Here is a 19294-nt window from a genome sequence, read left to right on the forward strand (position 1 = left end):
GAAGAGAAAGGACTCTGGGCCCAGGGCCCGGGTGGTCCAGTCTGGTGAGGGCCTATTGCACTGGGGCCCGGTGGGGCGCCCGGTGGGGCAACAGGTGGCCATGGTTGGACACATGGGGTTGGGCCAGACCCTTACCCGGACAGGGAAGCAGTGAGAGAGGAGAGTGCCCAGGGGCCTGGGCCCCCACTCCCCTCCAAGGCGCATCCCAGTCCTGGACACCACCCACTAGACCCCGCCTCTTCAAGGCCCCACGCCTCCCAACTGCACCCAGCTGGGGAGCAAGCCCTGACTCATGGTCTTGGGGCACCTCCAGAGCTGCACAGTGAGCCTGCAGCCCTGTGGTCCTGGCTCCCTGGAATGACCACCCTCTCTGCCTTCATCCCTCTGAGGTCTTCTCCACAGTTCTGTATCCTGAAGACCTGTGTCGGGCCTCCACAGCGCTCAGCCGTTCCTGAGCATTCTGCCTGCTCCAGGCGCCTTCTGCGGAATCCCCAGAGGAGGTGACCAGCAGGACCAATGCTAGAAACCACCACGGAGGGAGCTGTCAGAAGTAAGGGCAGAGGACAGCAGATGTGGAGAGGACGCAATGGCTGTCCCAAGGCACCTGCTCCTGGAGGAGGGGTGTGTCCAGGCCCCTGAGATGGGAGCTGATGTCACTGTGGGTCCACCTGGGGCTCAAACTCTGGCTCTTGTGTCACTCGCCGTGTGACCTCATGCAATGCCTGGATTGCTTCAGTGAGCTGGGCAGTAACATGGTTCGTGAGAAGGGCGTGCGGCAGCACTTCCTGGCCCGGGAAGGCACTCCTGGGAGAACACACCCGTGTTTTATTGATGCAGTGTGGGCTTAACGCCCCCCGCAGGTGTTTCTGATCTGAAATCAGTGGTCACGCTGTTGTGAACCAGCGTGAAATCTGAGGTTTGCCCGAAGATGTTCTTGGCAGACAGTGTGGTCTGCACCTGCCTGCTGTGGTCATCAAGAGTCTGAATCAGGGATCGGGTCAGGTCTGTGACTCCATCTGCAGAGTGGGCAAAGCTAGAGGTGGACACAGTGGGAGGGAGACCCGCCAGAAGAAGCAGCAGGAGAGAGCTGGCAGGGCGATGGCCAGCCCGTGACACGGCCACTCACTGGAGCCCCCACACCCCCAGGCAGCTGGGTGCACACTGGTGCCCCCCCACAGGTAACTTCAGAATGAATGTGTTCACGCGGAGATACCCGAGGGACATCAGGAACAATGTCTACTCAGGAGGGGGGATGGCTCTAAGGGGGTGGAGCTGAGGGCCAAGGGACGTTTAGCAATGGCGGAGAGCCCGAGAGACAGGGTGTGGGCAGGAGAAGAGCTGGAGTCTGTTCAGCTCACGCGCTGGGGTTGAACGTCACTGGGGAGCTGGGTCCCGTCCTGTACATCCACACACAGAGGACGTGATTGAGCCACCATCCTTCCCCAGTGCTCCCCCTTCCCCTCCTCACCCTCCCTCTAGGCCCCCTTCCTACTCTACTGGTCCCCCTTCTGCTCTCAGGAGACGCCCCACCCAACTTTCTCTTCCCTTTTCCTCTCTATCATCCACACATGAGGGAAAACAGACGACCCTTGACCTTCTGAGTTTGGCTTATTTCTCTTAACATAATGGTCTCTACTCTTACTCACTTTCCTGCAAATGACATAATTTCATATTTTTATGGCTGAATAAAACTTCATAGTGTACGTGCACCACATTTTTGATCCGGTCGTCTGTTGATGGACACCTAAGCTGGTTCCATAGTTTGGCCATGTGAATCTGCTGCTCTGCGCATGGGTGTGGATGTTCGCTGTAGTAAGATTCTAATTCTCCTGGGAAAATTCCAAGGAGTGCTATAGCTGGGTCAGATGGCGGTTTTATGCCTAGTCTTCTGAGGACCTCCACACTGATTTCCATAGTGGCTGTACCGATTCACAGTCCCACCAGTGGTGTAAAGTGATCCTTTCTCCACATCCTCTCCAGCATCTACTCCTGTTGTAGTCTTGATGGCTGCCGTTCCGACTGCAGTGCGATGAAACCTCAGTGTGGTTTACATTTGCACTTGATTGCTTTTAGGTCTAGCCGAAAGCATTAGAAAAGAGGGGAATTTGCAGAGAGAGAGAAAGGTCCATAAAGGGAGGCCCCTGCACAGAGGGGCAGCTCTCTGACTGACCTGAGCAGCCCTGGGGGAAGGGAGGAGGACGAGAAGACCCCAGGAGGCCCCAGGGGAGTGAGGGCAGTCGAGGGCCCTGCAGCCGCGGTGCCACTCACCCTGAGCAAAGGTGAGGCCATCAGGTGAGTGTGTGGAGGAGCTGACGGGGCGGGGGTGGAAGGGCAGGCTCTGCAGAGTCGTGCCGTGCCCACCGCGGGGCGGGGGGAGAACACACCAGGGGCCTGGGGTGGGTGAGAGAACCCAGCACAAGATCCACCTGCCGGTTCCTGAAACTACTTCCTCAGACTCCCCTTCAATCGTGTCCCATGGCCAGCTCCCTAACAACAGAATCCCAGCCCCACACGTGGCCCTGGGCACCTAGCACACCGCAGAACCTAGCATTCCACGTGTCCTTTCTCAGGAGCACCTGGGTCACGATGGACCGTGACCCAGGGGCCTCCTCTCCAGCAGCCCGGCCACCTCTCTCCGGCTGGCAAGCGGCTTTCCCTCAATCTGTGCCAACAGTGCAGCGGGCCAAGTGTGGGCTTCACACAGGGCCACGTCCACGCCCGAGCACAGGCCAGGAATCTGGAGGGAGTCGATGGCGCCCTGGTTACTTCAGAGATGACAAACGTGGTGTTCCGAGCCATTGCCGAGCGCAGGGCCGGGCCAGGCCACGCGGATCATGCTCTCTGACTGACCTTCCTCCTTCCGCCTGCCCCTCACCCTGCAGGGACCCTGTGTGGCCAGCACCCCCTGTGGGCCCTGGGGTCTGCAGTCTCGTGCTGTGCACTGACCCAGACCTGCCCCTTAGCCCAGACCCAGCCCCATCCTCCCATATTAGCTGCCCACAGAGGGCGCCACGCAGAGACCCTCATGCTTCAGGGAGGCCTGTGTGCCAGGGAGTGCCTTGCAGGGCATGGAGGGGATCCTGGTGCCCCTGACCACCACCCAAGCCGGTGTCCTATCCTTAGCTGGGGGGGACTTGGCCACCAAGCTAGTGGTCTGCATGGGACATGGACCATGACCTACCAACAGGGACAGTAAAGTAGCTCCCAAATAACGAGACTTGAAAACGTGTGTTGGACCTTCCACCCCAGATTAAGGTCATTGCCCTTCCCTCAGCCCTGCCACTGACCTGGAGGCCAGGCAGGTGGTTGCAGGTGTCCCTGAGAACACACCAGCCGACTCTCAGGGCTGGGGAGAGGGGCCACGTGGGTCGCAGCTCTGGCACCGCGCAGGCAGGGGTGTGTGAAGTGAGCCCTGGAGACTGGTGCCTGGGCTCCAATGTGGACGGTGGGTGGCTGGGTGGGTGGGTCTTCCTGGCAAGGGAAGGACACAGGCTGAGTGTGGCCAGCCTGAGACAGGAGAGCTTGAAGAAATGAAGGGGGGGCAGGGGGACAGGGCAGGGGGGTGGATGTGGCCCTGTTGATGACGTGCATATGCAGCCACACAGCCACACGTGACCAGAACAACCCTGAGCCGTCGTCCATGGCTCCGCCCAGACCTAAAACAACCTGCAAGGCCGGAAGGCGTTTCAGAGACAACGCCAACTGGACTCAACCCCCTGCATTTCCACAGAGGGGAAGCCACGTTAGGGGGTGCTCAGCTCTGACACCCAAACTCCATCCGAGAGCATCTTCACCACAGCCCCCTTCAGAACCCGCCACCGTCGTCGTCTTTCAAAGATGATTGACAGGGAGTTCATTTAGAGACTGCAGGGGTCTGAATGTGTCCCCAGAGTCCATGCTGGAAACCTGACCCCACCCAGTGGTGAGGAGGTGGCCCTGCAGGAGGTGAGGGCCCCAGGCTCCAGCATCTGGGGGACCCCTGCCCCCTCACAGGAGTGAGCTCTTGGTACCTGCAGCCCCCTCTCTTCCTGCCATGGGTGGACACAGCAGGACACAGACCCTGAACTTGGGCTTTCCGGCCTCCAGAGCTGTGAGCCAAATATGCTTGTGCCCATTCAGAGTTGCCCAGTCAGTGGCACTCTGTTACAGCAGCCTGACAGACAGGGACAGAGACTGTCCCCTGAGATCATCGACACCGTGAATACCTACAATGGCCTGTCCTGCGCTCCTCAGGGGCAAGGTCTGACCAGGTGAGGGTGTCCGATCACAGCTGACCTCACAGCAGCCTGAGGGACAGATGTAGGGGTTACCCCCTCTTCACAGACGAGGAAACTGGACTCAAAGGGACATCTAAGTCACTCCATTTCAAAACTTGTAAGTGTTGTAATATAATTGCCCCTTTATTAACAAAAACGTTGCATTAAAAGAAGGGAAAATACTCAAGTTTACTTCTTTGATTCTGTCCTTACTCTGCTATGGTTTGTTGGGTGTTCTGAAATCAGCAAAACCCCTGTAACTCACAGGCAGATGCCCAGACCTGGTTGCTGCCTCCCCGAAAAACACAACTCAGTGTCCCTGAGGGAGGCTCCCCTTCGAGTCCATCTCCCCCTCTGCAGGGAGGTTCTGCTGGCAAGACCCAGAACCAAGGCGGCGGGCCGGCCCTTCTCCCATGAACCTCGGGAGGGGCTCCTACAGGTGGGACAGACAGAGGCCCCCGGAGTCCCGGTGGACACAGCAGAGCCAGGAGTGCCAGCCACGGCCTGAGCACCTGGGCCCGTGCTGTCCACTGCGCCAGCCCAGCCCTTTAACTCACCGAGTGGAAAACCAGCCCCCGGGGCAAGGAACCTGGGGCTGGGCCTGGGCCTGACCAAGACCATTGCCCTTCCCCAGGGAGCAGGGCCAGCCCCAGCCGCCCCTCTGGTGGGGCCTGGTGACCCCAGAGCCAAGGTCTCCCGCCACTGACTTTGCGACATTATGCGGAAGCCGAGTTAAGCTCAGTACTGAAATTCATGTTTTTGGCCTCTGAGATAAAAATAGTCGGTAGAGCTTAAAGAAGCTCTGCCCCAGTTTGTTTGAGGCATAATCTCGATATCCTCTGTCCTAATTACTGTGCTGTCCCCAAGGCAGGGGCTCGGAGGAAACCTGAGAGCCGGGCTCAGTTTTATTTTTGATCTTCAATTCGAGTCTCACAGATATTTACAAATCCCCCCAGAGTGGGTCCACAGGCTCGTGTGTTGGTCTCACCACGTGGCGGAGAATCCAAAAGAACTGAAGCACGGACAGAATTCCCACGGAACAGGAAGCTCTCCTCCAAGACATTCCAGGGTTAGCGCTTTTACTGTGGGATGGGAACTCACCATTTATCTATCGCACTCTCCTGACCTTGAACTGGGAGCCGGGGCCACGGACAGTGCTGCCTGGGAGCCGTGTCCGGGATTGCTGCTTCCATGTGGCCGTCCGCCTCGCCAGCCTGCTGAGGCCTCTGACTTCCTTACTACAACGTGAATATGGTGGAAATCTACCTTTCTGGTTATGATATACATTTATGAAAAAAATGCTTAGGCAGACAGCTGATTTCAAAGGTGTTTGACTAAGCCACAAATCCAGCCTAAGGTTCACTGTGGGCCTCTTAATAGGGAACTTGTGTTAAACGTCCCTATTGTGTTACTACAAGAAAATACCTGAGGCAGTCTGCTTTATAAAAGAAAGAAGTTTTTTCATTTCACAGTTCTGATCCAAGGTCAAGGGGCTGCACTTGCCAGAGTCAGCAAGAAGGCCGGTGATCTCTGGGCCCTCATTCTGTAGCAGACTTGTCTCTTCTCAAGACATTGAAATAGTTAAAAATATTCAGGTCTTCTCCCTTCAAGCCTCCCATTCCAAACTAACATGAAAAAGCTCATCCTTAATAAAACAGCTGCTCTGGGGCGACCAGGTGATGGATGAGCGTGAATTCACTTATTCCCAAATGTTCACTGGGTCTCTGCTCCATGAAAGGCCATGGCGGGCTGCACGGTGCCCTCACACTGCGAAGCGTTGAACAGCTGGACTCCTGGTCTAGAGAGGCTCGTGACCTGCTCCAGTGCTCTGCCCCAAGGACCCCGTCAGGGACACCCTGCAGCCCAGCGAACATCCCCCTCGCTGCTGCGAGCCTCAAAACATAAACAAACAAGAACACTATTCCAACGAGAAGCCCTTTACTTTCAGAAGCCATGTCCCAGCTATTTTCTTTCAAGATCTAATTAGATTTAAAGCTTCATTTGGGAAACAGGAGATGAAATGAGCCTCTTGTCCTGAGGACATCTGGATGGGGACCAACTGCAGGATCAGTTTTTCTATCATCAGGCAAATTTGCCCAGGTAATGATCAGACAAAGGAGCCTGCCGTCTGGGGGTACAGGAAGGGAGGGGCAGCCCGGCCCTGGGAGAGCGCGAGCCGAGGGCCTGCTGAGCACGTCGAGGTGACGTGACTCTTCTCCTGACCCTGTTTCATTCTGTCTGTTAGAGACACTAAATGCAGGTGTGGTGCTGAAGCTCCCAGACCAGGGCAGGAGTCAGCAGAGTACCCTGAAATGGGAAATAAGCAAGGTGTGCGAAGGTGTGCGCGGGGGCTGTGACCTCGGTGGGCCTCTGAGAGCCGGGGCGGAGGCTGGAGGCACCCGGAGGAAGAGCAGCCCTCAGGGGGCCTGCTGCAGCACCCCGCTCGGGAAGCTGTGGCTTCGTCCTGGCCCAGGGGACACAGCATCTGCTTGGAAGTCAAAGTAACCGCTCCTGCCTTTGTCGACTCTACGGTGGCGACTACAAAACGGATGGGAGAAGGGGTAGGGCGAACAGGAGGGCTCAGCTGTTTTGCACGAAGATTCTTTGAAGAATTGCTGGAAAGTTCCTTTGCACATTAAGCGGTTGGGTGCCGGGGAGTGATGGGCAGAGGAAGGGTGACCTGACGCAGCTCAGCAGGAAGCCAGGCAGCAGACAGGCACCCATGGGAGGGCAGGCGTGGAGCGCTGCAGCCGGGAGGGGCGTGCCCGGCCCCTGGGAAGGGCTCTGTGGGAGGGAGCTCCGCCTCGGATGTGCCAGACTCGTGCCCAGACCCTTCCTGGTGGGGAGGCCCCCAGGCAGTTCTGTGGGGACACCTCCTGAGAGTCCAGAGGGGAGGAGCCGGTGTGGCCGGATGTGGCTCCTGCTTCCTCTCACCTCTGAGCAGCCCAGGAAGGGCCACGGGCTGCCCTGCCGGGTCAGGGAAGCACCTGGAAGCCCCAGCCAGGCCCTGAGCTCGATTTGCACCATGGGTCCTGAGGATCCTGCTGCTGGCACGGTACTGGCTCCCTTCTCTGGTCCTCCCAGGCCTGGCCTCCTGGCCCACCTCACGGGGCTCCGAGGGACTCCTGTGCCTACACCTGCTGGCTGTGGCCAGAGGAGCTGGACAGACAACTGGACAGAAGAGTGGGCCTGGGACCCGCACCACCAAGCACCAGCCAGGCTGCCAACAGTTCCGGGCAGCTGGAGAGGGGAAGATGCTAAGTCCTCAGCCATCTGCAAGTCCACGTTGAATGATGGACGGCAAGAGGGGGACAGGAGAGAGGACAGTGGACTCCCCCATGGCAGAGTTCCACTGTGGCTCCAGCCAAGCTGAGGTGAAGCTCCCTCCTTCCCCAGGTGACACACATCCTGGGAGGGAAAAAAGCAAAGAAAGCAAATCTGGCTCACTAGGATGTCCGTGTCTTCAAGCACTGTTATTTGGGGGTCACTTGGCAGTGATTTGGCCATGGCAGCTGATCATGCAGACATTGGGTCACCCTCCTCCCTGGCCCTCCCTGCCAGCCCACAGGGGAGGAAGCCACTTGACGAAGTCCCAGGTCCCCACTCCCCAGTGCAGGGAGACGTCCCACACCTGGACTCACACGTGGCCTCTTCTTCCAACCTGACACCAGCGGGGTGACCACAGGCCCATTCCATCACACTTCTACCTGATTCTTTCATTTTTTAAGATCCTTGCCAACCTAAAGACTGAGGTCCAGGGCATGCCCAGGAGGAGGAGCCGCTGGTGCCTCCCAAACCCACGTCCAGCCTGGGTGGTCTCCCTTCCAGCTGCGTCCAGCTGCCTGCTCCATGCCAGGTCCACAGACTCAGAGCTGGGATGACAGGTCCCAGTGTGGAGGCTCCACGGGACACACCACCACCCACACAGGACATGCCGTGGGGACACTCCTCCTCCCTGTGGACCAGCAGCCCTGTGGACCCAAGAAGGACCCTCGGGCTCGCCATTCCCCACGGGGCACTCCCCTGCCCATGCCACAGCACCCCCATGACCTCCAGGTTGGCTCTCAGCCCCTCCCTGCTCCTCCACAAGCCTCTGCCAACCTGCACCATGGTCCCCTGGCTCTGTGACCCACTCCCTCTGTCCCCGTCCCTCTGTGCCCTTGGCTGGCTTCGTCCTGTTCTCCTGGAGAGGGCTCCTCGGCGAGGCTCCTTCCAGCCCCAGCCCCTCCGCACGCTGTGGGGGGGCTCACGCTTCACCCCACAGAGGCCTGCCGCAGATGGCTGCTGCCTGCCAGCCCGTGATCCGACTCACGTCCTTCTCACTTGCAGGGACCATCTCTCACCCACGCTGTACCTCCTGGGCCTAGCATGGCTCCTCTTCCTGCTGAAGGGATCCTGAGAAACTGACACAAACCAGTAAAAATCACAGACGTGCACATTTGCTGCACACCAAATCCAAGGGACGGATTCCTTCCAAGGGCTGTGTGCTTGCCAACTCATCTCATGCTAAGTGCTTTCTTGCCACTGTGACCCAGAGACCTGACGAGCAATTCTAGAGGGGGAAAAGTGTCAGAGGTCTCAGTCCATAGATGACCAGCTCCATTGCTAGGGGGCTGAGGGGAGGCAGAACATCGTGGCAGAAAAGTGTGGAGGAGGAAGGCAGCTCAGGACATGATGACCAGCAAGCAGAGAGAGAGAGCTCTGCTCAACAGGACAAAACATAAGCCCCAGAGCCACACCCACCGCAGCCCACCTCCTCCAGCCGCACCCCACCCACCCACATCACCACCCAGGAAATCCCTTCCACTGGACCAACACACTGGTTAGGTCAAGGCTCAGGACCCAACCACCTCTGAGCTTCTTTGCACTGCCTCACACGTGAGCTTTTGGGGGACACCCACATCCAAACCATGACACTAGGAAACCATCATAAAAGCTGGGAGTCAGACTCTCCTGCATGGGTTGGCACAGCCTTGGTAAGTCGGCCACAGAGGGCGGTTGTGAGTGCGGGGATCTGTGTGCAGAGCGGGACCCACCAGGGGCAGAGCGGTTCACAGCGTGAGGCTGTGGCAGCCCAGGTCTGGGGGGCCAGGGAAGGGTTACTACCAAAACCCACTGACGCGGGGAGAACCTCAGGCCCACAAATCCACGACAGGCAGGGAAGGGGCTGGAGACCAAACCCCAGCCCCTCCCAGACCAAAGGCAAGGGGCTCAGGGTGGAGTCCAGGAAGTCCCTCACCAGGACGGCACAGCCTCACGGGCTGCCTGGGGCTGAGCTGCAGCCCATCTCCAGGTGGACTTCAGGAAGGACGCTGGAAGGAGCTCCGCCACCAGGACTGAGGTTTTGTGCCTTGTTCCATGAGGGGTGTGGTCACAGGACACCAGTCAGAGCTGGGCACCCTCAGAGCAGGGGCTGGACCCCAGAGAACGCCAGGTTGCTTCTGCCCTGCCATGGACAAACCAGGCTCCTGGACGCCCAGGCCCGGGAACATGACTGGCCTCAGGGCGCCCCCTGCTCTTCCCTTTCTACTTCAGGATATAAAGTGGAACTGGAGACAGCTCACGCTCCCCAGGAGAGGCTCGGTTTCCAAACACATGGACATGTGCCCAGCTGCTCTTGAGCTGGCCAGTGCACCAACAACGGCTGCCCCGCCCGCCCCCGCTCACCTCCTCCAGTGCATCAAGACGTCTCAGGGTTTGCTTGCAAGTTCCAGCCTTCAAGTCCTGATTATTTATTTATGCCCTTTTTGTCTAAGAAGTTAAGTCCCCAAAGCATCTCAATTTAGATCAAAAGCAATTTACCAAACTTCACCTGGCACACCTGTGCCTTATGATTTGTTAATTACCTGCTTAGCATCTCCAGAGCAGGGGCAGAGACGCGGCCGCGCTGGCTGCAGGGGGAAACCTCTGATTCTCGCCTCCTGCTGCAGCACCTTCCAGAACGCCCCCGAGGTGTTCACAGGCGAAGCTGCTCCCGGCTGCTCCCCTCACACTTTTATTTTCCAGGGTGAGGAACCCAACACTGAGCAAACAAGACCGGAGAGGCGGGAAGCTGCTGACAGGGTTCCTGGCTGCCTGACTGCTTACGCAATGGCGCTAACACATCCTATCCGCAGCGCTTGCCCCGCGTGGCCAGTCAGCCCCGCCCACTCACTCCAGGGCCTCGGTGGACAACTTGGCATTGGGATATTAGGAATAGCTATAATTACTGGCTTTTACAACTGCCTCAAATGAAAGAGATCATTAAATTGCACACAGGAAAGATGATCTCATGTCTAAGATGGCTCTGCAGCGTCTCTCTCCCCCTCACCAAGTTCTCAGCAGTCACCTGTGAGCTGTGGTCACGAGCGCCCTGCACGGAAGAAAACGAGCAGCCAGGCGCCAGAGCTCAGTGCCCCGGAGTTATTTGTCCTTTTTTCCCCACTTTCTTGTGAGAAAGGGAAGACGACCCGCCTGAGCTCTGATCCTGGACGGAGGCCAAGGACCCCGGACGCCCCACAGAGGCCCCTGGCCGGCCAGCCTCACAGGCCGGTGGTGGAGTCGAAATCCACTGTCTTTGGAGTTGCACTCTGAGGATGTTGTCTGTGCTCCCTGCTTTGAAAATGCCTGGAAAGTGAAGGCCCTCGCGCCCGTTGGCTCCTGGAACCAAACCGCACAGCTGCGCAGGGCGCTGCCGGGCAGAGCCCTGACCCGCACACAGGGCCCGGCCCGCGCTCCCACGGTGCCACTCCCGCCTCTCCTGGGCGCCTCCTGCCTGACGGCCCTGTGCTCGGCCACGGTGCTGCGGGTTCCCCCAGCCCGATCCTGCCGCGGCCCCTCACGTCCCTCTCCCACCCAAACTGCCTCCCGTCCCTGGGCCAGACTGCACTCGGGCACGACCTGCTGTGCCGCTGGCATCGTCCCCTCGCTGGCCTGCTCCTCCGGGTCCTTGCTCCACCAGCCCCAGAACTTGAGCTGCCTCCCAATCACGTATTTCCAGTTTTGCTTTATGTTCCCAAGCTCAAAAGCATTTCTCTGCGATTATCCCCCCTTCCCCAGCCACCTGCCCCAAGTGCTTGCTGTACTGGTCTGGGAGAAACGGTGCCTGCAGGAAACAGCCATCCTGGCGCTCAGGCCAACGCATCCTGTCCTCAGTGAAACAGGGAAACGGTGATCTCAAAACCCACCCAGGACCAAGGTCCCCTGGCTCCCCCAGGCTGGAGAGGATCAGGCACGGGTTTGCCCTCTGACCTCAGCTGAGATGGGAACCGTCTCCTTTCACAGGAACACAACTCGCCGCTAGGCCTGGTGTCCCGACACCTGGGTGTGCTCGCACCCAGACGCACACGCACCCTTGGCCTGGCGGTGCTGCCGAGAAGGTATGTTCTGCTGTCCAGGTCAGCAGTGACAGCTGGACTGACTCCAAAGTGACCCAAGCTGGAACCACACATGATCAAGCGGCTGTGGCGGGAAAGAGCCTGGCCTTAGGCCACGCAGACTCCGATCGCCTCCCAAGTGAAGACCCTGCGAGTGTGGGGGCCACCTGCCGTCCTCGTCACACTGCTCACTCTAAGAGGAAGGGGCTGCAGTGAGAACCTGTCAGAGCTGCGCTGTGACCGACCGCCAGGAGGGAGCCGCAGCCTTCACAGACACCCAGAGTGCCCAGAGGTCACAGGAGCCTTGGCAGTTTGAAGGCAGAAGCTGCTTTTATCTCTGGGCACCTGGGACTCTTTAGCCTTCACCAAAGTTAGACGACAAGGACCTGGGATATGGCCTCTTACACAGGTCAAGGGTCAGGCCACACCGGAGGGAAGGAGGAGACGGCTTCCAACCATGTGTCCTGGAGAGGCAGCACAGGCACATGCACCAGGCGCACGGAACCACCAGGGAGGTGTGTCAGAGACACTCTCGGCCTAGGATTAGATCACCTGTGGTGCACAACAGCCACCACACAAATCAGGCACCCGGGGCTGCCATGTCCCTCCTGCCCAGGGCTTGGGTGGCACCCTGGGTGCTGAGCTAAGTGCTCAGGTGAGTTGAGGCCACTCAGGAAGGCCCAGGCTCCTACCTCCCTGGCCTGCCATGGAGCCGCCCTGAGTTTGTCTCCTAGGCTGCTATGACCAGTGGCCGTGAGCCCAGGGGCTCAAAACAGCAGTAGCGTCCTCTGTTCCCACTGTTCAGGTGGAGGCCTGAGGCCAGGGTGCTCCTTCTGCAGGCTCTCGGGGAGAGTCCACTTCACCAGCCTGCTCTGCTGGTGCTGATGGCCATCCCAGCATTCCTGGGTGTGGACAGCTACCCGGGCCCTGCCTTATTGTCACATACCCCCTATATGGCCCCGCCGTCTCTGTGGCCCTGGGCTTAGTGCCTACCTGGCCCACCTGGGATGCTCTCGTCTTGAGATCTGTGACTTCACCACTTTGCAAGGCCCCTGTTCTCAGAGCAGACACGTCGTCCAGGTGGAGGAGGCCAGTCAGCCACCACGCGTCCACTCTCTCAGCATGGGAAGCCATGGAGACGCGTTTCCTATATCTCACAATGGGCCTCCCAGTGCACACTCCTGGGGAAGTCAACTGAGTACCCCTGACCAAGGGCACTGTTGCCACCTGTCTTCTGCGTGGAGTGCATTTATCTGTCCAAACTCCTGGGGGGGCAAGCAGAATGGGGTTTCATTTCCACAGGTGAAGACATGGTAGGAACTTCATGTTTAATGAACAGACCCTTCTTGGTCAACCATTCTTGTAACAGTCTGCGGGGAAACACGGGAGTAGCACGTGAAGAGCGTCAAACACTCCTCAGACAGTCACGCAACAAACATTCCCAAGCACCAGCGGCGACCCAACCCAGGTCCAGCCCTGGGAAAAGGAGAGAGGGCCTCTTGCACTGAGCGCTCACTACCCCCTGGGCAAGAGAGAAGCACTCAATTCACTATCACACACAGGGCAAGGCGACCATGCGGCCCTGAGGACGGGGGCACAGAGGACGCAGTCACTCCAGAGTGGGGCTGAGTCTCAGAGGAGGGGGCCATGCTGAGTGGGCAGGAAGGACACTCAGAGCAAAAGGAGCAAGAGAAACAAGGCTTGGGCTGGTGCAGGATACGGTAGCACAGACACGCAGGAAGGCCACCCGACAGGCGCATGGTACTGGGTCGGAAACGGCCTCAAACACTACTTGGAGCGTCTGTAGACAAGGGCTGTTCTGAGCTGCAGGTCCCACCAACTCTCCACCTTGCAGTTGGGAAGGCTTCTGCTCCTGCTGGGACCTCTGCACATCAAGATGCCTCCTGTGTACTGCAGAGCCCCAGGAGCAGCCACCGGCATTGGGGGCTGGCTTGTGCAGTGTTCAACAGTGCAGCTGGGCAGGGCTGGCCCATCTTCCTGTGCTCTCCCACACCACAGCCCTCCCTGTGAGAGGCAGACTTCAGCAGTCAGATATTTTCAGGCTGGAAACTAGCACCAGTTGTACATTAGAAGTCATCAGAATGAAGCACGACAGACTGTCCTGAAAGCTTGCTTGGTAGCTTGGCTAGCATTTATAACACATAAATAAGTCATGTCCATGACGGCTTGCAGAGAGCCTTCAACAAGAGGACAAATTAGAGTGCGAGGAAAGGTTGTCCGCCCGGGAATGTGTCCATCAGGGTATTACAGGAATTATTTTAGGAAGAGCCCATGAGAACAGATGTATGACCAGAAAAAATTTCAAGTTGCCCCCGGGGCAGACGTGCCAAGATGCCCAGGCTGTGTGGACGCTGGTGAGTGGCTGGGAGGTCCAGGCAGCAGGAACAGGAGCTCAGGACCCGGCAGGGACCTCCGCTCCTGCCGGCCACAGCTGAGACACTGGTGCAGTCGGATTGCCCCCGCCGTTACAGTCACTCTCAGGACTGTGTGCCAACTCCTGGGACAGCACAGAGTCCAGTCATCGGCAGGCGCTAAGCTCAAACTCTGCCTGGAGAAGCCCCTGGGCACCCCTGAACTTTCTTCTCCTCCTGATCCGCACGTCAGTCTCTAGCAGGATTGGAAGTTGACCTGAGCGGGGGTCTGGTGCATCTACCGATACGAACGGGAGCCGGGAAGAAGATGAATCTGGGAGGCTGGGCCAGGGTATTAACGTGCCCCCAAGGAGGCTGCTTTCAGCTCTGTGGGCCAGGCCGCTCGATACGAGGAAGACAATTTGGAAGAGGTTCAGAGAAGAGTACTGCAGTATTAAGGGGCTGGTTTCAAGGGTTGATTCAGGAAGCGAGATTAGGGAGCCTAGTGTGCACAGCTCTGCTAATCACAGACTGAGAGAAGACAAGACAGACCCTTCAGACGTTCACAGGGTGGAGGCAGTGAGGATAGAGGGGGATTACGGGGCGGAGTCTCCACCTATGCAGCATGATGTAAACTGTCACGCAGAGGGACGATGGCATGGCTCCCGGCACGGGCTGGAATGAGGTCCTCAGCTGAGCTCCTATCACAGAGGGGCCTCCCCTGCAAGACACTAAGATGGGGGGAAACTGACGCTGGTCTTTGTGTGTGGAATGTCAAAATGAGCCAGTATCTTGGCAGGCCACAGGTTGGCATAAATGGGTTCAGACCATGACACCAATCGCCCCCTCAGTCTGCCCATCTATTCCTGGTGAGCCACGGCCACCATGGAGCCCTGTGGAGCCGCAGGACTTCTCCTGTCTGTCAGCAAATGGCCCCCAGTGCCTGATTCTCTAACTCGCCCTCCATCCTCTGGGTGCTATTGATGGTACATTGGTTCTAATAGGGTCTCACCCACTGGTGGCAGGTGTCACCATCTATCCCTAAGAGCAGCATGTTATTAAGTCTTTGCTGGCCTCTGCTTTGGTCCATATTTCATGGGGCTGAGTTCTGTTATAGTGATGGTGGTGGAGGTGGTGGTGACAGGGTGATGGTGAAAGACATTGGGCATGGATGTGATGGTGGCATGATAATGGTGACTACAGAGGTAGAAGTGCAGGTGATAGTAGAGGTGGAGGAGGACATGGTGGAGGTGGAGGAGGTGGAGGTGCAGGAGGAAGAGGAGGAAGAGGTGGAGGAGGAAGTGGAACATGTGGTGGAGGAGGTGGAAGAGGAGGTGAAGGAAGAGGTGGTGGAGGTGGAGGAGGAAGTATAGCAGATGAAAGAGGAGGAGGAGGAGGAGGAAGAAGAGGTGGAGGAAGAAGTGGAACAGGCAAAGAAGGAAGTGGAGCAGGTGGTGGAGGAGGTAGAGGAGGAGGTGGACGAGGTGGAGGAGGAGGTGGAAAACATGGAGGAGAAGGAGGTGGAGGAGGAGGAGATGGAGGATGTGGATCAGGTGGAGAAGGAGGTGGGGGAGAGGATGGAGCAGTGAAGGAGAAGATGGAGCAGGTGGAGGAGGAAGTGGAGGAGAAGATGAAGCAGGTTGAGGAGGACATGGAGGAGGAGGTAGAGAAGGTGGAGAAGATGCAGCAGATGGAGGAAGAGGTGGAAGAGGTAGAACAGGAGATGGAGGAGGAGATGGAGGTGGAGGAGATGGAGCAGGTGGAGGAGGAGGTGCAGGAGGTGGAGAAGGAGGTGGAAGAGGAGATGGAGGAGGTGGAGGAGATGGAGAAAGAGGTGGAGGAGGATGTGAAGGTTGAGATGGAGGAGGTGGAGAAGGAGGTAGAAGAGATAAAGGTGGAGGAGGTGGAGGAGGAGGTAGAGATGGAGGAGGTGGAGAAGGAGGTAGAAAAGAAGGAGGTGGAAGAGGTGGAGGTGGAGGAGGTGGAAGTGAAGGAGATGGAGATGGAGGAGGAGGATATGGATGAGGTGGAGAAGGAGGTAAAAGAAGTGGAAGAGGAGGTGGAGATGAAGGTGAAGGAGGTGGAGAAAGAGGTGGAAGAGGTGGAGGTGGAGAAAGTGGAGGTGAAGGTAGAAGAGGTGGAGGTGGAGGAGGTGGTGAGGAGGTGAAAGAGGTGGAGGAAGAGGTGGAGAAGGAGGTGGAGGTGGAAGAGGTGGAGGTAGAAGAGGTGGAGGTAGAAGAGGTGGAGGAGGTGGAGGAGGTGGAGGTGGAGGAGGTGGAGAAGGAGATGGAAGAGGTAGAGGAGGAGGTGAAGGTGGAGATGGAGGAGGTGAAGATGGAAGAGGTGGAGGTGGAGGTGGAAGAGGTGGAGGTGGAGGTGGAAGAGGTGGAGGTAGAGGAAGTGGAGGTGGAGGAGGTGGAGGTGGAGGTGGAGGTGGAGATGGAGGAGGTGGAGGTGGAGGTGGAGATGGAGGAGGTGGAGGTGGAAGAGATGGAGAAGGAGGTAGAGGAGGTGGAAGTGGAGGAGGTGAAGATGGAGGAGGTGGAAATGAGGTGGAAGAGGTGGAGAAGGAGGTGGAAGAGGTGGAGGTGGAGGAGGTGGAGGAGGAGGTGAAGGAGAAGGTGAAGGAGAAGGTGAAGGAGAAGTTGAAAGAGGTGGCGGAGGTGGAGGAGGAGGTGGAGGAGGTGAAAATGGAGGAGGTAGAGGAGGTGGAAATGGAGGAGGTGGAGGAGGTGGAGATGGAGGAGGTGGAGGAGGAGGTGGAGGAGGTGGAGATGGAGGAGGTGAAGGAGGTGGAGATGGAGGAGGTGGAGGAGGTGGAGGAGGTGGAGATGGAGGAGGTGGAGATGGAGGAGGTGGAGGTGGAAGAGGGGGAGGTGGAGATGGAAGAGGTGGAGGAGGAGGTGGTGGAGGAGGAGATGGAAGAGGTGGAGGAGGAGGTGGTGGAGGAGGAGATGGAAGAGGTGGAGGAGGAGGTGGTGGAGGAGGAGATGGAAGAGGTGGAGGAGGAGGTGGAGGAGAAGGTGAAGTTGGAGATGGAGGTGAAGGAGGTAGAAATGGAGGAGGTGGAGGAAGTGGATGTGGAAGAGGTGAAGGAGGAGGTGGAAGAGGTGGAGGAGGAAGAGGTGGAGGAGGTGGAGAAGGAGGTGGAGGAGATGGAGGACAGGTAGAAGAGGTGGTGAAGGTGGAGATGGAAGAGGTGGAGGTGGAAGAGATGGAGGTGGAAGAGGTGGTAGTGGAAGAGGTGGAGGTGGAAGAGGTAGAGGTGGAAGAGGTGGAAGTGGAGGGGTGGAGATGGAGGAGGTAGAGGAGGTGGAGATGGAGGAGGTAGAGGAGGTGAAGATGGAGGAGGTGGAAGAGGTGGAGATGGAGGAGGTGGAGAAGAGGGTGGAGGAGATGGAGGAGAAGGTGAAGGAGGTGGCAGAGGTGGAGGAGGAGGTGGAGATGGAGGAGTTGGAGATGGAGGAGGTGGAGATGGAGAAGGTGGAGGTGGAGGTAGAAGAGGTAGAGGTGGAGGAGGTGGAGGTGGAGAAGGAGGTGGAGGAGGTGAAGGTGGAGAAGGGGGTGGAGGAGGTGAAGGAGAAGGTGAAGGAGGTGGCGGAGGTGGAGGAGGAGGTGGAGGAGGTGAAGATGGAGGAGGTAGAGGAGGTGGAGATGGAGGAGGTGGAGGAGGTGGAGATGGAGGAGATGGAGGAGGTGGAGGAGGTGGAGATGGAGAAGGTGGAGGAGGTGCTGGTGGAGAAGAGGCTGGTGGCAGGCCTGGTGGTGCTGCGTGGGAGGCAGGGGTAAGATGGTGGCAGGGTATGGTGGAGGTGGAGGTGCTGATGGGGTGGTGGTGGTGGAGGTAGTGGCACTCATTCTTTTTCTTCATAACCTGAATGGCAGACAGCTGAGAAACCATAGTCTACTGTCATTGTAATCTGGGCAAGCAAGCCCTTTTTGTTCTATGTCTTACTCTATCCCAAACCCACTCCTAATCCCTCTTCCACGGAAACCCACTTTAACGTGATCATACATATTTTTCTTGTCATTATAAGTACCACTGTTTAACATCAGTCATATGTTTTTTAAAATCATAAAAATGCTAATTGAGAGCCTATGTCCCATTATTTTCAAAGGAAACTTTTAACCCAAAATTCCAAACCAGCTTTTTAAAGTAGCTGTAGCCCCGGTGTCAGGAGCAGTCACCACCAGGAGGATGAGCGTGGTGTGCACTGGCAGACCCTCACCCAGCCCCGCAGCACCTGAGCTACACAGCCTGTCTCAGAGGAACACCCAGGAACTCCAATAGTAGTGGATGTAGAAAGTAGCTAAAGAATTTTCAATTTTGTTTTAGGGCTGGGTGTGGTGTACACATGCCTGTAATCCCAGTGGCTCGGGAGGCTGAGGCAGGAGGTCCCAAGTTCAAAGGCAGCCTCAGCAACTTAGTAAGGCCCTAAGACACTTAGCCTGCTTCAAAATAAAAAGGCCTTGGGATGTGGCTCAGTGGTTAAGTGCCCCTGGGCTCAATCCCCCAGTACAGAGGTGGGGGAAAGGCATCAAGTGGAAAGCATTGCACTGAAAGGAATGAAATCTATGGAGGTTGGGTATTTAAATAGCAAGACATGTGTCACTAGGGGAAAACAGTAACCAGGGGACTCAACCAGAGCCCCTGTGCCTTATGCCCTGTGGGAGCACGTTATAAATTGACATAAGTGGCAGTGAACTTTAGATCAATCATTTCATATTTTTGGTCATCACGTCTTTCAGACCTGGACAGGCTACCCTGGAATGTCCCTTCACTGCCACATTTGACCCTCTCAGCCCCTCCCCTCTGGTGAGCCTCCAGGTCACCTCCAAGGCCCAGCACACACCCAAAGCCAGAGCAGATGGGGAGCCCCTGAACCTGCCAGAGTCTCCCGGGGTCGGCCAGCACCACAGCGGCACCTTGTGGGGTGCAGCAGGCGGGTACTGATTTCCCTGCAGAATTCCAGACCACGTTCCAGCACGGGTGCCTGCTGCCCCCCTGCCCTCCCTGCCCTGCTGCCCCACTGCCCTCCTGCCCGGCCTGCCCTGTGCCCTGCTGCCCGGCCTGCCCTGTGCCCTGCTGCCCTTCCTCCAACAGCGCAGGCTGGTCCACCCTCTGCTCACCTGGTATGTGTGGCCCAGTCCATGTCATGTGGTTCTGATTTGCATTTCTACAGTCACTGGGGGAACTCAGGACATCTGACAGTGGTGGACTTTCTGAGTCAGAGGTCACCGGGGAAACAGAAGCCTCACCAGGTATTTCACATGAAGGAGATTTAGTTTGGGGACAAGTTAGAAGTCACAG

General features: G+C 57.7%; 1 protein-coding gene across 1 annotated transcript; it reads right to left on the reverse strand.

The window, feature by feature from the left end:
* Positions 1 to 6177: 6177 nt before the first annotated feature.
* Positions 6178 to 10312, reverse strand: LOC131424587 (uncharacterized). The gene is made up of 2 exons (XM_058582858.1): positions 10103 to 10312; positions 6178 to 8659 (listed from the first exon to the last, which is right to left on the reverse strand). The coding sequence occupies exon 2, from the start codon at positions 7761 to 7763 to the stop codon at positions 6837 to 6839; it is 927 nt and encodes a 308-aa protein (XP_058438841.1). The 5' UTR covers positions 7764 to 8659; positions 10103 to 10312; the 3' UTR covers positions 6178 to 6836.
* Positions 10313 to 19294: the final 8982 nt, after the last annotated feature.

Source organism: Marmota monax, unplaced genomic scaffold, assembly GCF_021218885.2.
Source record: "Marmota monax isolate L192 unplaced genomic scaffold, Marmota_monax_Labrador192_F-V1.1 WCK01_AAM20220418_F8-fsc00226, whole genome shotgun sequence".
NCBI classification, from domain to species: Eukaryota; Metazoa; Chordata; class Mammalia; order Rodentia; family Sciuridae; genus Marmota; species Marmota monax.